At 37.6% G+C, this 15573-nt stretch overlaps 2 protein-coding genes across 4 annotated transcripts in view; both read left to right on the forward strand.

Annotated features, from left to right (window-relative positions):
• LOC138007107 (uncharacterized) overlaps positions 1–4533 on the forward strand; it is a 5231-nt gene extending 698 nt beyond the window's left edge. Inside the window, exon 1 of the mRNA XM_068853833.1 lies at positions 1–4533. This exon is cut by the window's left edge and continues 698 nt beyond it. Coding sequence (XP_068709934.1) covers positions 1–287 — 287 coding nt within the window. The 3' untranslated portion in view covers positions 288–4533.
• LOC138007108 (cytosolic purine 5'-nucleotidase-like) overlaps positions 1–15573 on the forward strand; it is a 169366-nt gene extending 153793 nt beyond the window's left edge. For all 3 annotated transcript variants that reach the window (XM_068853836.1, XM_068853837.1, XM_068853838.1), the window contains 2 exons: positions 9355–9473; positions 13953–15573. In XM_068853836.1, the coding sequence (XP_068709937.1) occupies positions 9355–9473; positions 13953–14234 (401 nt within the window). In that variant the 3' untranslated portion in view covers positions 14235–15573. The remainder of the gene's footprint in view (positions 1–9354; positions 9474–13952) is intronic.

Consider the following 15573-nt stretch of genomic DNA (forward strand, 5'->3'; position numbering starts at 1 on the left):
TTGTGGTCATGCATAAGTACCATCTCCTTAGTGGCTACAGTTTGGATCGGCATACTGCAAAAATATACCCCCCAGTTTACTGTAACAGCCTTGATATTAACCCCAGACTTTTCAAACGAGATGCTGATGAGCACCTGGCTTCTAGTTTTCCAAGATTTATGGTTGCTGACTTGTTGGATTACTCATACCCAAAGCATTATGGAGAAGGGCAGCCAGAAGACTTGTCAAAGTTTCTTCTAAATGCTGAAAAAAGGGAACTGCGCGAAAAATACAGCAAAGTTATGTAATAAACTCCAAACAGTAAGAAAAAAGGTGTCATTCTCCTCTGTGGTTACCTGTTAGCCCATTGACTCCTGAACTGTCCCCCATTGACAAGTAAAATTGTCTGGCATCAGACAGAGTAAAATCTCTTTTTAAGTCTCACTCCCAGGGTCAATAGGTTAAACAGTTTTTCTTGATCAAATCAGCTTACCTGTAACTCCTTAGCTTGTAGTACAGAGTAGTGCGACAGAAACAGAACAGAAAAATATTTTAGCCTTTTGTGGAGTTGAATTTATTGTAAACATCTCCGCCTGGACTAAAGGTACCATTTTGAAAGTTAAGGGTGACTGAAAAGTGTTCCAAAATACAGGTTTTGGCTAAATAATTACTGCAGGTGCTACATGCAATCTACTTCAAGGAACTCTCCCACAATGGCACTAAGACTAAGTACTCTAGATGTCAACTTTATTGTCTGTGTGTACTTTTTGAGAAAGGAAGGGAAAAAATGTACAGTGTGTTCAACGACTAGGGTAGCCATTTGCTAGGTTCATTGTTACCTATAATTTATATGGTTGAACAAGTTGAAAGGGAACTGTGACGCAGGCCATATGCAAAAAGAAAAACAGTAAAGTACTTGTTGCCAGAAATTTTTTAGGATTGGCTTCCAATTTTTTTTCAAATAATTCATCAACATTTTTCTTTCACTTAACAGTTACTAGTTTTCTGAGACATCGTTTTTCTTTCCTCTTGTAGAATTTGTACTGCTTCTTGTGGTGTGACTCAAGCAACTCTTATGGCATGTTTATTCAGTCCAAACCCATTTCAAGTCACCTCAACATTGTGAAAGAATTGTACATGTCTGTTGCCTATTCAATCAATCAATCAACTTTATTTAAAACACAGTAAATGAGCACAGTAAATGTTTGCTCATACTGGACCTTTGTTTTACAACCTTAACATCCTCGACATCTTTAACATAAATGCTTTCCTTGTGGCTTGTTTTATGTACTCTTATCATAATCACTTACTCCCTAACATTTTTGACAATCTTTTCTCTACTCATCAACAAATTCATACGTATAATACGCGGAATGCTGCCAATTACTGTTCACATTACTGCAGAACTAATATTAAGCAGTTTACGATCCTACATCAAGGTCCCAAGGTTTGGAATTCCCTACCTCGTAATTTGACCTTGTCCAGCAATTATCCTAGCTTTAAGACCTCACTAAAAAAATTTCTTCTCGATAGGACACTAAATTAAACTCGCCCACCGGCTATTATTTATTATTATTTTTTTGTTTTACGATCTCCTGTATCGATCGAGGTGCCCAGTGTTAATAAGCTTTTAGCTTCTATTGGGTATCCTCGCTACACTTTCAAAAAATATGTATATATAGATATATGTGTATATGTATGCATATATATGTGTGTGTGTGTGTGTGTGTATGTGTATATATATGTATATGTATATGTATATATATATTGTTACTGGTTGATTTTATCATTGTAAAGTTTCGTGTGGCAAATATAAATAAATAAAATGACTCAGCAAGCTGGTTTTCAGACATGCCGTGTAAGAATTACAAAATATAAATGCTAAAAAATTACAAGAATTACAAGATATAAATGTTAAAACGACTAATGAACTAGGTATAACTTAGCACTAAATATTATTTAATGTCAAAGAAATTTAAACAATAGTAATAATTAGTAACAAACATAATTTACTATATAGTAATATGAAACAAGCCATGTAAAAATTGGCCCAAGCGATGTAAAATGTGTCCTACATGTAGGATATCGCACGTTTAAAGCTTGCAAGGTCCCGTATCTCACATATTTGATTTGACAGTTGGTTCCAAGCATTTGCACCTCGATAAGAGAAAAAACGTTTAAGAAAATTCGTTTTAGGTAGCGGTAATTGGAAGTCATAGTTCAAACCCCTCAAATTATAATTGTGAGCTTATGAAGTTCTATGAAAATACTCCTGGAGATACGTCTGACAGTTATTATTGAATACTTTAAACATTGTAATTAACAAGTGCCTTTTTTCTCTTTCTTCTAAGTTAGACCACTCTGGAGAATTTAGCACTGTTAATGATCGAATAGAGTAATCAGCCCTAGTAATAATCCGTGCTGCTCTATTTTGTAACTTTTGTAATTTGTCAGCACGTAGCTAAATACAACATTCACAAGCCATTCGAGATGAAATACCGGTATGTTTGATCTGATCATCCCAGGTTAGCATTTCATCAATATGAACCCCCAATAACTTAGTAGAAGGTTTATGTTCAATTGGCCAATCATCCATCTTTAAATTCATGAATTTAGAACCAATAGTCATATAACTAGTTTTGGAGGTATTGCAACTTAATTTGTTTGTCTGAAGCCAATCATGTACTGCAGCTAAATCACTATTTAAGGAACAGTCAATTGTGGATATATCTTCATGAGCCATAGTTATATACATATCATTGGCAAACATACCAGGTGTTGTATGTTGTAGACATTAAATTGTTTACATAAATTATAAACAAAAATGGCCTAAGTATAGAACCCTGGGGAATGCCACATGATACATATTGTTCTGTGGATAAGACTCCATTTAGGGAAGATCTGTGTTCTATCAATCAAATATGATTTAAGCAACTGAAGAGCATTGCCATTGATACCGTAACAAGAAAGTTTACGAAGTAAGATGTTATGGCCTTTAAAGGCTTTCTTTAAATCTATAAAGACACTACCATTAAGTTTACCAGCATCCATATTGGTAAGCCAAAAGTTTACTGCACTTATCAAAGCTGTACAGGTTGAATTATTTGGTGTAAACCCAAATTGAGAGTTTGTCAAAACATTTCCTGCTTGGAAATACTCTAACAGCTGAGTATGCATGACCCTTTCTGTAATTTTTTATATGGCAGGTAGAATAGAAATCGGTCTATAGTTACTTGGAATATTTCTTTCATCAGACTTAAAAATAGGATGTACTTTTGCCTTTTTCCAATCATCAGGAAATATTCCAGTCTCCAACACTTGATTTATAATATCACGTATAGAATTTGAGATGTATGGTCTACAAAGTCTATTGCCTAAACTGCATTATTTACACGCAGTAAATGTGCATGTTAATTATGCAGATCATCTCCACATGCACACTTAACACACTCTCTTGGTCTCTGTCTCTCTCCTTTGAAAAAAGTGTTTGTTTGACACACTGGAGGTAAGAGCATGCAAAAAGGGTGATCTTGTTGCTTGACTTGAACTCAAAACAGGTGTTAATTCTGGAGGGCAGTTTTTGATTCCTTGTTTATCATGGCAGTGCTAGATTGTATTATAGTGGTATGTGTATGCCAAGTAAGATGTGTGTCTGGTGGCTTGGTTCCCTTATTTCTCATGTTCTCCACTTTCATAGCCACTTATCTGTACTGTGGTATGGGTGATCTCTGTAAGTTGTTCCTCGCAACTTTCACCACTGACTCTGTCTTGCCCCCAGACCTCCCTAGGTAGCTCGCATGCTCTCAAGGCGCCTTGCGATGCCAAAAATGTCAAGTCCGGTGCTTTCGGAAATACATGTACTTTACAAAACTGTCGAAAACCCTGTCTCTGCAGTAATGTGAATGTGACCTTTTGACCTCACACTTTTGCATCAATTTAAATCTAGTCTCAATCGATAGGCTTGTCAGTGGTAGAAGCAAGTGATTCTGCTTTTAAAGCTTTGATCTGGCCTGTGGGATTTTTATGTTCTTGAGCACCTGTTAGGTTGTGCCATGTATCAGTGAGATAGATAGCTGGCTTTCTAAAGGCTTTGTTTGCTTTGCCTTTTTTCTGCATTTCTTAGCAGATAGTTCTGTTTTTTGGTGTTTTTGCCTTAATTTATCTCGCTCGTTCCACTGACTTTTGTATCATGTATTGGGTTGTGGCCATGAGGTAGGTTGGCGGTCTCAAATTTAAGGATAGTAAAAGGGGGTCCCTGTAAATATTTAATGCAGCAAGATGGGGTCCTCCAATTTTTTTAGATAGCAGATAATTTCTCATCAGTCCCCCCCCCCCCCTCCCAACAAGTTTTTGTGAATGCTCCCTAAAAAGATCATTAAGGGCATGCAATTATAACTGTGCTATCTATCATGCTCATGCTCCAGTAGAAGATCTTGTTTCATCTCAACCCAAAAATTGAAGCCCTCTCTAACACCAATACATGACACAAAATACTTGACAGCAATACATTTGATTTCCTGACATTGTGCCACTGTGTGTTCTGCACTATTAGCTCAAGGGCCCTGTGGGGAGGTTAAAGCCATCATAGGTTGACTCAGAGTCATGCAACTACTGGTACAGTAGTTCATCATCATGAGTGTAACTGAAGATGAAATTGTCTTTTATCTTTTATTCTTTTATTCTCAGTGATGAAAACCAGAAATCGTATTTGATTCGTTTTAAGTTTCTCTAATGGTAACAATCCTAACAACAGGTGTTGAAATCAAATTTATTGTTTCTAAAATTATGAAAATTTGTGGGTCCCTTGTGTGCGGTACTATTTTTAGTCTATGATTCTCACTAGAAAAGCGTGCGTTATACATGCATATTCACAGTTAAATATGTTATGGCTGATGTTATGGCTTGACAGTAATTTTGAAGGTTTTGGAACTAGTTTGATAGTCCCCCTTTTATGTGATCACTGGGTTGTGGCCTGGGGTGACAAGTGGGTTTGTTTCAATGAACAGAGGGATTCCTATAACTTTGGTTTCAACATTGTGTGTGCCATGTGCAGGTGCCTTCAGTTACAGGTTTTGCATTTTTTGTTAAGTTGTATCGTCCCATTTGCTACAAATACTTCCTCACTTGGTTTTCATTAAATAAAGTTTAGTTTCCCTGCTATCATATCATATCATATCATTTATATATCATATAATTATCATATCACATCATATGATGACCATTACACAAGTAGCAACAGGGTGTTGGCCAGTTTAGCATGCAGGCACATGAGCAAGTTAAGTATGCATTTTGTACAACAAAGAAACTCCTAGCCAAGTGGAAAATTTGGTTTTATCAAACGTGTTTATAAAGGTCGAATTACCACAGTGAACAATTAGGAGGAAATAGAGTTGGTTTTTATACAGGTGTGGTGCAGCTTTGCTATTGGTGGAAATATGGTAACATGAATTTGTGAATAAATTAATGGACTGTAAGGCGTTCATTGATTCCGTGATGATGGAGTGTACCTAGTTGACAGATGAATTATTGTTCCAGATTCTGGCGTGTTTCTGTGTTCCCATGGTGTAAGGATACAGTGTAGACCGCAAATTTTGTCATGTTTTGGTGGGAGTGATTAGGAAGATTAGAATGGTGCACAACTGGTTTAGATGCATTTGTATCGTTTTTTTTTTTTCTACATCTCCCTCATCTTTTTACGGAATAAAATGTGACGCCTGTAACATTCAGTTTGTCAGTTTGAAGCTAGTTTCTAAGGGCCGTTGATTCAAACCTATAACTTTGGTTTCAACATTGTGTGTGCCATGTGCAGGTGCCTTCAGTTACAGGTTTTGCATTTTTTGTTAAGTTGTATCGTCCCATTTGCTACAAATACTTCCTCACTTGGTTTTCATTAAATAAAGTTTAGTTTCCCTGCTATCATATCATATCATATCATTTATATATCATATAATTATCATATCACATCATATGATGACCATTACACAAGTAGCAACAGGGTGTTGGCCAGTTTAGCATGCAGGCACATGAGCAAGTTAAGTATGCATTTTGTACAACAAAGAAACTCCTAGCCAAGTGGAAAATTTGGTTTTATCAAACGTGTTTATAAAGGTCGAATTACCACAGTGAACAATTAGGAGGAAATAGAGTTGGTTTTTATACAGGTGTGGTGCAGCTTTGCTATTGGTGGAAATATGGTAACATGAATTTGTGAATAAATTAATGGACTGTAAGGCGTTCATTGATTCCGTGATGATGGAGTGTACCTAGTTGACAGATGAATTATTGTTCCAGATTCTGGCGTGTTTCTGTGTTCCCATGGTGTAAGGATACAGTGTAGACCGCAAATTTTGTCATGTTTTGGTGGGAGTGATTAGGAAGATTAGAATGGTGCACAACTGGTTTAGATGCATTTGTATCGTTTTTTTTTTTTCTACATCTCCCTCATCTTTTTACGGAATAAAATGTGACGCCTGTAACATTCAGTTTGTCAGTTTGAAGCTAGTTTCTAAGGGCCGTTGATTCAAACAATGTTCGATAAAATTTCTTACCGGTATTAACAATGGTTATTAAAAATATCTATCTTTAAGTAACAAAATTTGACATACCATCTGACACACATTTACAAAAGTTTACAAATGTTTTTCAGGCCCACCGGGCCCACCCCTAAATCCACCCTTGCAATAGATGACATCTGCGGAGATTCATGTAAAGTGGTCAGTGATTTTAAAGGGTCGATTCGGTCCTGAAATCTTAACCATGTTAGAAATAAATTAAAGGACATGTTTTGCATCGCGTGCGTGTACATTTGAAAGTTCCCGGTTGGTTGTCAGACTTACATTATTGCTCTCCTAACAGGAAAGTTACCTGTGTTTTTGTCGTGTTTGAATGAAATAATTGGTGGTAGAGATAATATTTTACTGCATATGTTAATCCCTGAAATAAAGGATTAGTAGTATTATATTAATTGTGGCCTAATGCAGAAAATTGATTAAAGGTTATTAAGTGAATTTGTTATGTTTTTCAGTTCTCTAAATCAGTATATATAAATCTTAAGAGGTCTTCATATAATTGTGGTGATGGTATCTTTAAAGAAAATCGCACCCTAGGTTTGGTATGCAAGGTCAAGCCATGGCAAATTTAGATATGGTGGGCAGGTCATAACTATTGCAGAGGATGGGTGTCTCACTGCACACCATTTCATTTACTTGTTTGTTTGTTTGCCAAACAAAAAAGAAAGAAAATAAATAAATTACAGTTGGTTACAACAATCGAAAAGGATGACTATAATAATTTCATGAAAAAGTAATTATGTTACAACGTTTTGAATTAATTCTTAAAAAATTGCACCTATAAACATCTATAGACGATGTAGCGAGGAAACCCAAAAGAAGCTGAGAGCTTATTAACCTTGGGTTCCTCACACAAAGTAGAAGATGGTACTAACTCAACTATGGACGGGCAAGTCTAATTTAGTTTTCAGTCAGTGAGAAACTTTTTCAGTGAGGTCTTAAAGATAGAATAACTGTGGGAAAGGGTAAGATCACGAGTTTGAAATATCATTATTAATATCACGCGTATTTTCAAAGTTTTCACAAAATTGCCGGAGTCACGAAGTCCGTTCAGTGCCGCAACAAATGACAATCAACACGCTCCCATTCGGTTAAAGTTCAATTCATGAAATTGTTGCTGTCAACAGCAATAGCGCTCAAACTCTATTTTATATGTGGACAAAAAAGTACATGTAGTTCAATCTGGAAGAAGACTCTCTTGTAACTTCGCTTGCTCTGGATGAGGAACTCTTAATCAATCAGGATCAAGTAATGATGCCCTCATGATTAAGAAAAAATGCCCTCTAGCTGTCACAGCCAATCGGCATTCAGTAATAAAGATTATAAACAACAGAGGGCGCAAAATTGAACCTTGTGGGACTCTGTAATAGATTCCAGCTATGAACAAATTGAACAAAATATTTCCTGGCTGTCAAATACCGGTAACTAGAAATCCATTCGAGGGCTCGTAAAGTTTATCAAGAAATATATGATGGTCGATATTGTCAAAGAGCTTAGAGAGATCTAGAAAAACGTGAGCAGTTGTTTGTCTGTTGTCGATAGAAAAAGCGATGTTATTAACTAATTGAGTCAAGGCCATTGAGGTACAGTGAATTCCATGAAAACCAAACTGGCTATTGTAAAAAAGATTGAAATCAGGTAGTTATTTGTAAATGCGATTATAGGCTGGAAGAATGGAAATGGGTCGATAATTTTCAAGCATTTCTGGGTCACCAGATTCAAATAATTATGGGAAGAACTTTCGCCATCTTGAAGGTGTCAGGAAAACAGCCACTCTCCAAAGGGAAGTTAATAGTCTCTGTATCATCAATAGTGAGTTTGAGTTTAATAATTCTCGTGGCATATTGTCAGCAACTTGTTCATCAGGTACTCCATGTCTAGCAAAAAAATGGACTGGACTTTAAGTGAACTGCAACAGAAAAGGCTGTCTTGGTCAAAAGCAGGCTGATCAGAGGGAATTTTGAAAAGTAATCAACAATCTAAAAACATGAGGCCCGCTGTTTCATGCACTTGATCTCTGACATTCCAGTATGGGCTAACCACCCTGTGAACTCTGGTGTTATCTGAAGCCCATCATAACTTTGTTAATTGCTTCAAGCTAACAAGACAATCATCTGCAGTAGGTGGTTGTAACTTCCTGTTGCAACTTTCTTCTGTGGCTTAGAAGCTGCACTCATCAAGACAATATCGGTACTATAAAGACAACTTTGCTGAAGATCACAAACCCTTAGAGGATCACTCTTGGACAAGGTTGTCACTCATTTCAAACACAACTTCAGCAGGCTCATTATCACATTTTTTTGGCCTCTGCCTCTGGTGCAACTCTTGTCTTTGGAGGAGAAAAAATTTTACTGTGCGGTTTACTTGATATAATCAACCTCTGCTTTGATGGGCATGGTCAAGCACCATACATACCATAATTCACTGAACCAAAATTAAAGGTATACTTAGGAAAACCTAAAGGACCAAGCTCCCCAGGAGTTTTAGCTCAATGTATAGAGCATCTGACAGGTGTTACGGCGGTCATAGGTTGAGGTTTTCAGTTGCCCTTTTGCCTGTCGCCAAGCAACTACTTAAACATCTATAGTTGTATTAGATCAAAGGTTTTGAGAGATCTGTTGTTGTAAGTTGTCTCACTGGGGTCTTTCTCTAAGGGCAGAACTGTTGCTGTGCACATAATAATTTATTTTGTTTTTATATGTAAGATGTGGATTACAAAGGCCAGTAGGCTGGAATTTTGTATGCATTGAAGGTTGATTAATTATGGTGAATAATTTATTCTCTCATTTTCCATTATTTCTTCCAGGCAACAGACAAACTTTTTTTGCCAGCCAAGCTACTCGTTATGCTGATTTGTATGCTGCTTCCTGTGTTAACTTACTACATTATCCATTTAGTTACCTGTTTAGAGCTCCACCTCAACTGGTGAGTAAGGCCCCCAGCTAAATATAGCAGCAGATAAAAATATTTGAAGGGGTAGTTTCTAAAGAAACTGTGGTGCTGCGTCGGTGGGGAAGTAGTATACAAAAATTTGGTTTTATCAACGGAGTTGATAATGTAAATTGGCCACCGTACAGAGATTCTAAAAGCTGACGTTTCGAGCGTTAGCCCTTCGTCAGAGCGAATCGAGGGATTATGGGTTACGTGTAGTTTTTATAGTAGAGGAGGAGCTACGCTATTGGTGGTAACATAGTTACCACCAATAGTTATAGTTAAATGAAATAGTTATAGTTAAATGAAAAGCGTTCGTTAATACCGTGAGGATTACGGGTGCCGATTTGAAAGATGAATTTTTGTTCCAGATTCTTGCGGCTTTCCGTCGTACCTAGATGTAGGGAAAGGCCGCAGATAGCCATGTGTTTTTTGGAGTGGTTAGGCAGATTAAAATGGCGAGCGACTGGCTTAGATGCATCCTGGTCATTCTTCTCAACATCGCGAAGGTGTTCGCGGAATCGGTCACCTAGTCGTCTACCTGTCTCACCAATGTATAATTTATTGCATAACGTACAGGTTATGCAATAAATGGCATTTGCGGAGGTACATGTGAAACGATCGGTGATCTTAACAGATCGCTTAGGTCCCGATATCTTGCTAGTGTTAACAATGAAAAGACAAGTTTTGCATCGTGAGCGCGCGCATTTGAAAGTGCCGGGTTGCTCGTTAGTTTTGAGCGCGCTTCTAACTAAAAAGTTGCCTACGTTTTTGTCGCGTTTGAATGAAATAAGTGGAGGTTGCGAAAAGATTCTACCAGTCTCGCGGGATCATTTTGGAGTAATTTAAAATTACTAAGAATGATGCTTTTGACTGCGTGATTATGAGGATGGAAAGTGAGGGTGAATGGAATTCTGTCATTCTTATCTTTTTGTGACGTTTGTAGTGATGATTGTCGATCAAATTGTTGGACGCGATGATGGCCCGCTTTGACCACAGAGACAGGATAGCCACGTTTTTCGAAGAACTAGCACATCTCCTCTGATTTGCTGGAAAAATCGGAGTTATCACTACATAGACGTCGAAGTCTAAGAAATTGAGAATAAGGGATGGAGTTCTTGACATGTGATGGATGTGACGATGAATACAACAAATAACTGTGTGAATCAGTAGGTTTGTAGTGCACACTAGTACAGAGCACGCTGCCTCCAATAGAAACTTTGATATCTAGGAAAGCCAATGAAGTTTCCGAAATTTCCCAGGTATATTTAAGAGCCGGATGAAAAGAGTTGACGGAGGTTATAAATTGATCGAGTTCTTCTCTGCTGGATGAAATAGCGCCGATGCAGTCGTCGATGTAGCGGCCGTAGAGTTCAGGTTTGGGGCCGTTGTACTGATTAAAAAATTGATGTTCAACATATCCTACAAAAAGATTGGCAGAGCTGGGTCCCACTCTTGTGCCCATCGCTACACCATTAATTTGTCTTTAATGTATGATGGCAAAGATTTGACGATAGGGGTCATAATCCTGTCTAAGTAGCTAGAAATGAGTTCGGTGGGGCAACTACAGGCAGAAACGATAGGGCGACCTGGGTTGTTGGATTTGTGAATTTTAGGCAAGAAGTAAATGCACGAAGTTCTAGGGGTGTTGATGATGAGATTAGTGGCAGTGTCCGGTAATTCTTGATTAACTATAAGATTTTGAATGGTGTCTTTGACAAGTTTTTGATTTTTGGAAGTGAGATCTTTAGGGATTTTGGCATAAAACGAGGTATCCGAAAGTTGCCGCAAAGCTTCTTTTTGGTAAAGGTCGGACCGCCAAACAACTACCGCGCCGCCTTTGTCGGCCGATTTGACAACTATGTCGTTGCGTTTACTAAGATTTTTAAGCGCCGCCCACTCTTCCGAGGAAAGGTTGAAAAATTTAGTGTTGCGATTGAATTTAAGTTTGTGAATGTCGTGACGGCATTTTTTGGTGAAAAAATCTTAAGAGACTCCATTTGGATTTGCGAACTAGAAGTGTTTCAAAAATATCTTTATTAGAAGTGTTTCACACAGTTATTTGTTGTATTCATCGTCACATCCATCACATGTCAAGAACTCCATCCCTTATTCTCAATTTCTTAGACTTCGACGTCTATGTAGTGATGACTCCGATTTTTCCAGCAAATCAGAGATGTGCCAGTTCTTCGAAAAACGTGGCTATCCTGTCTCTGTGGTCAAAGCGGGCCATCATCGCGCCCAACAATTTGATTGACAGTCATCACTACAAACGTCACAAAAAGATAAGAATGACAGAATTCCATTCACCCTCACTTTCCATCCTCATAATCACGCAGTCAAAAGCATCATTCTTAGTAATTTTAAATTACTCCAAAATGATCCCGAGACTGGTAGAATCTTTTCGCAACCTCCACTTATTTCATTCAAACGCGACAAAAACGTAGGCAACTTTTTAGTTAGAAGTGCGCTCAAAACTAACGAGCAACCCGGCACTTTCAAATGCGCGCGCTCACGATGCAAAAGTTGTCTTTTCATTGTTAACACTAGCAAGATATCGGGACCTAAGCGATCTGTTAAGATCACCGATCGTTTCACATGTACCTCCACAAATGTCATTTATTGCATAACCTGTACGTTATGCAATAAATTATACATTGGTGAGACAGGTAGACGACTAGGTGACCGATTCCGCGAACACCTTCGCGATGTTGAGAAGAATGACAAGGATGCATCTAAGCCAGTCGCTCGCCATTTTAATCTGCCTAACCACTCCAAAAAACACATGGCTATCTGCGGCCTTTCCCAACATCTAGGTACGACGGAAAGCCGCAAGAATCTGGAACAAAAATTCATCTTTCAAATCGGCACCCTTAATCCTCACGGTATTAACGAACGCTTTTCATTTAACTAATATATTCCTATTTTTCACGTTGCCATGTTTACCACCAATAGCGTAACTCCTACTGTAATATAAAAACTACACGTAACCCATAATCCCTCGATTCGCACTGACGAAGGGCTAACGCTCGAAACGTCAGCTTTTAGAAGCTCTGTACGGTGGCCAATTTACATTATCAACTCCGTTGATAAAACCAAATTTTTGATAAAAATATTTGCTTGTTTAAAGACTCACTGCCCACCTAGGTGCTTTGTGCACATTTCGTTAGGCTGATTGGACAAGCTGGGAAGAAAATGTAAAAAGTGATCACTGTGCCCTATTCTATGAGCTATTGAAAAACATTGCCCAGAGGCAGAAGATACTTGCATGTGTGGAGTAGTCAAAGATTCTGGATAATTTGTTCACACGGCTCACTTTTTGGGTTCAATTCAAATATAAAACAGACCATTTTCTGTAGCTTGAAAAATTTGGGGGTAGAAAGTTATTAAAATTTCTTTCAAGTTAGTTGCAACGGTTGCTCTTAACGCAAGCAAGAAGTGATTCTATGGTTTATCTGTGACTGTCTCTTATAGACACCTGAAAAATTCAGGTGGCTTCAACGGCATTTACTACATTGTGACGTTAGATGCAAACTATCAACGTAAATTGTCCAGGTAACTCTAAGGATAACTTTTCTTCTCCCTTATGTCATCTATAGCCCATGCTGCAAATGTATAGAGGATATTACATGGCCCCGCAGAGATACGAAATTTCTGTTTGAGTGTTGAAAAATATTTTATGAGTTAGCACAGCAAACGAGTGAAATATTTTTCAACATGAGAAGAGAAATTCCAAGCGGCCATGTAATGTTCCATTTATTATATAAACACCAATGAAATAAATCATTTCACAAAAGGCATCGAAAGGCGCAATTATCATATGCAACAATAGCAACAGTGATCTTTTTCACATGTGAAAATAACATGTTATTTTCATGTTCGAAGATATCATGTTTTCACTTGGTATTTCATTGGTGTTTATGTAATAGATATATTTGGAGCCTTTTCACAGGATCACATGACCACAACAAATTGACTTGCTCCCACTGAGTGGCTTTATAAGCTCAGTTGGTAGAGAATTGCATCGCAGGGATAATGGGTTTGAATCCTGGTGAAGCTATCTAAATTGTTCAGGTGTTTAGAAGAGACAATTACTTGAATTGTCCAGATAAGTGTGAGGATCACTTTTTTCTTTCGTCAATAACCCACACTTCAAATATATACATTTGTTTCAGTTGCAGTTGAGTCATGGACAAAAACAGCTTTCCCATCAAAGAAGAAACACAAAGCATTTCAATGAAAAGCATTATGACATAAGACCAATATTTCTTGATGACTTTTTTGCATAGTGGAACCAGACGAAGTAATTGTTGTGTGATTGGTGTCTCATCAATGAGCACACACAACCAATCACACAAGTTTTTCCCCAAGGCTAAAAAGAGCCTGGGGACAAATCTTCAGTTTTAGTTTTGAGCGTATTGCTTGGTTTTTGGCATAGAAAAAATCATTTTAAAAAAGCGTTTCTCTCTACAGATGCCACATGAATCGACCGTGGAACATACCGGTGAACTGTTTGAGCCAACAGAGAGTAGTGCGTTTGCCCCAAGGGGATATTCCTTTTCTGACGATGCACCTGGTACTCTCCATAGGTGCAATTCCACTGGAAGCAAGTTTTCTGGTCCAGGTTTTCATTGCACACCATACAGGTGCGGCGACGATGACGAAGATGATGAGAATTCACTGGAAGAACAAAATGAAGATTTGTTAGTTCCAAATCCCCTTGTAACAATTAATGAGGAAAAAACAAGCGTTTGATGGTAGAGCAGCCACATAGCATTTTCGTCCACCTTTACATTCTTTTGTATTTTGGTTAATTAGACCTACTGGCCTCATTTTGAAACAAATATATATTTTTTTGTCTCGTTGCGAGGCTAGAAAGGCTTATTAGCATTAAAACAAAATAATATTTTATTTGGCCGCCATTATTAAAGAGGTCTATTACTTGCATTAAAACATGCCTCCAGGGCCATCTTAAAAAATCCATTTATGAATAGGTCCTCATTTCCAATAATCATGAAGTCACCAAATGTCTTCTTTTTGGTTATCATCTGATCCTACATTTAGTTCTGGTAATTAGGACGGAACTCTTTGCTGTCTCGACAGAGCGCTTGATTTGCTTCATTCAGTTTCTAAAAGAAGACCATGTTTTGTTAGCACACATAACAAAGGATGATGACACAATTATTGATATGTTGCGATGCTCTCAGCAGATAACAGGCATCATTTTCTTTGCATTAATGATAATACCATTCATGACCACGGACTTCCACCAAAGGTCGTTCAAGAATGTTACAAGTACAAGGAAGGATTACGGTTTTGCAAACGTTGGCCGTGTAGCACTTATATTTGAACAGACTTAACTGATTAGATTGTATTGTGAAGTGTTAGTTTTCTACCCCATATGGACCATGTGAGGAAAACTCTGTCCTTGTGTGGGCCCATTTCCCATTAGTAGGGCTAACGTTCACATGGTCCATATGGGGTAGAAAACTAGCACTTCACATTACACTCTAATCAGTTAAGTCTGTTCAAGAATGTTACAGCTACTTTGTTTCCATGCAAATTTGCCGTGTAGATTGCAGGTTTGTGATACGCAAATAACAAGTTCTAATCTGTATGATGCTAGTAATACCTAAGAGTTCTTGTTCACGATAAATGCTGAAGGTTATACTGAGGAGGATTGTTTACCGCGTTATTTTAATGGGAGAATTTTATATCCGAAGAGCAGCAATCATAGACCTCTTTCATAATGGCGGCCAAATAAAATATTCTTCTGTTTTAATTAATGCTACTAAGCCTTTCTAGCCTTGCTACGACGAGCAAATTTCAAAAGAAATTTTGTTTCAAAATGAGGGCAGCAGGTTTAATTAACATAAATACAAAGAATGTAAATGTGCTCATTTATGAATGTAGTCTATAGGATATTTTTAATGTCTTTAAGATTTGAGAGGTTTATCCCATTTAATTTTATTCTAACTGGTTCATAGGTAGGAGAGGGTGTAATACAATAATTTTATTTTCATATTGTTACATAATATTGTATTTCGTGACATTGTATCCAATTTTAATCAACATTTATACCTTCATGAACTTA

This window comes from Montipora foliosa, chromosome 6, assembly GCF_036669935.1.
Source record: "Montipora foliosa isolate CH-2021 chromosome 6, ASM3666993v2, whole genome shotgun sequence".
NCBI lineage: Eukaryota > Metazoa > Cnidaria > Anthozoa > Scleractinia > Acroporidae > Montipora > Montipora foliosa.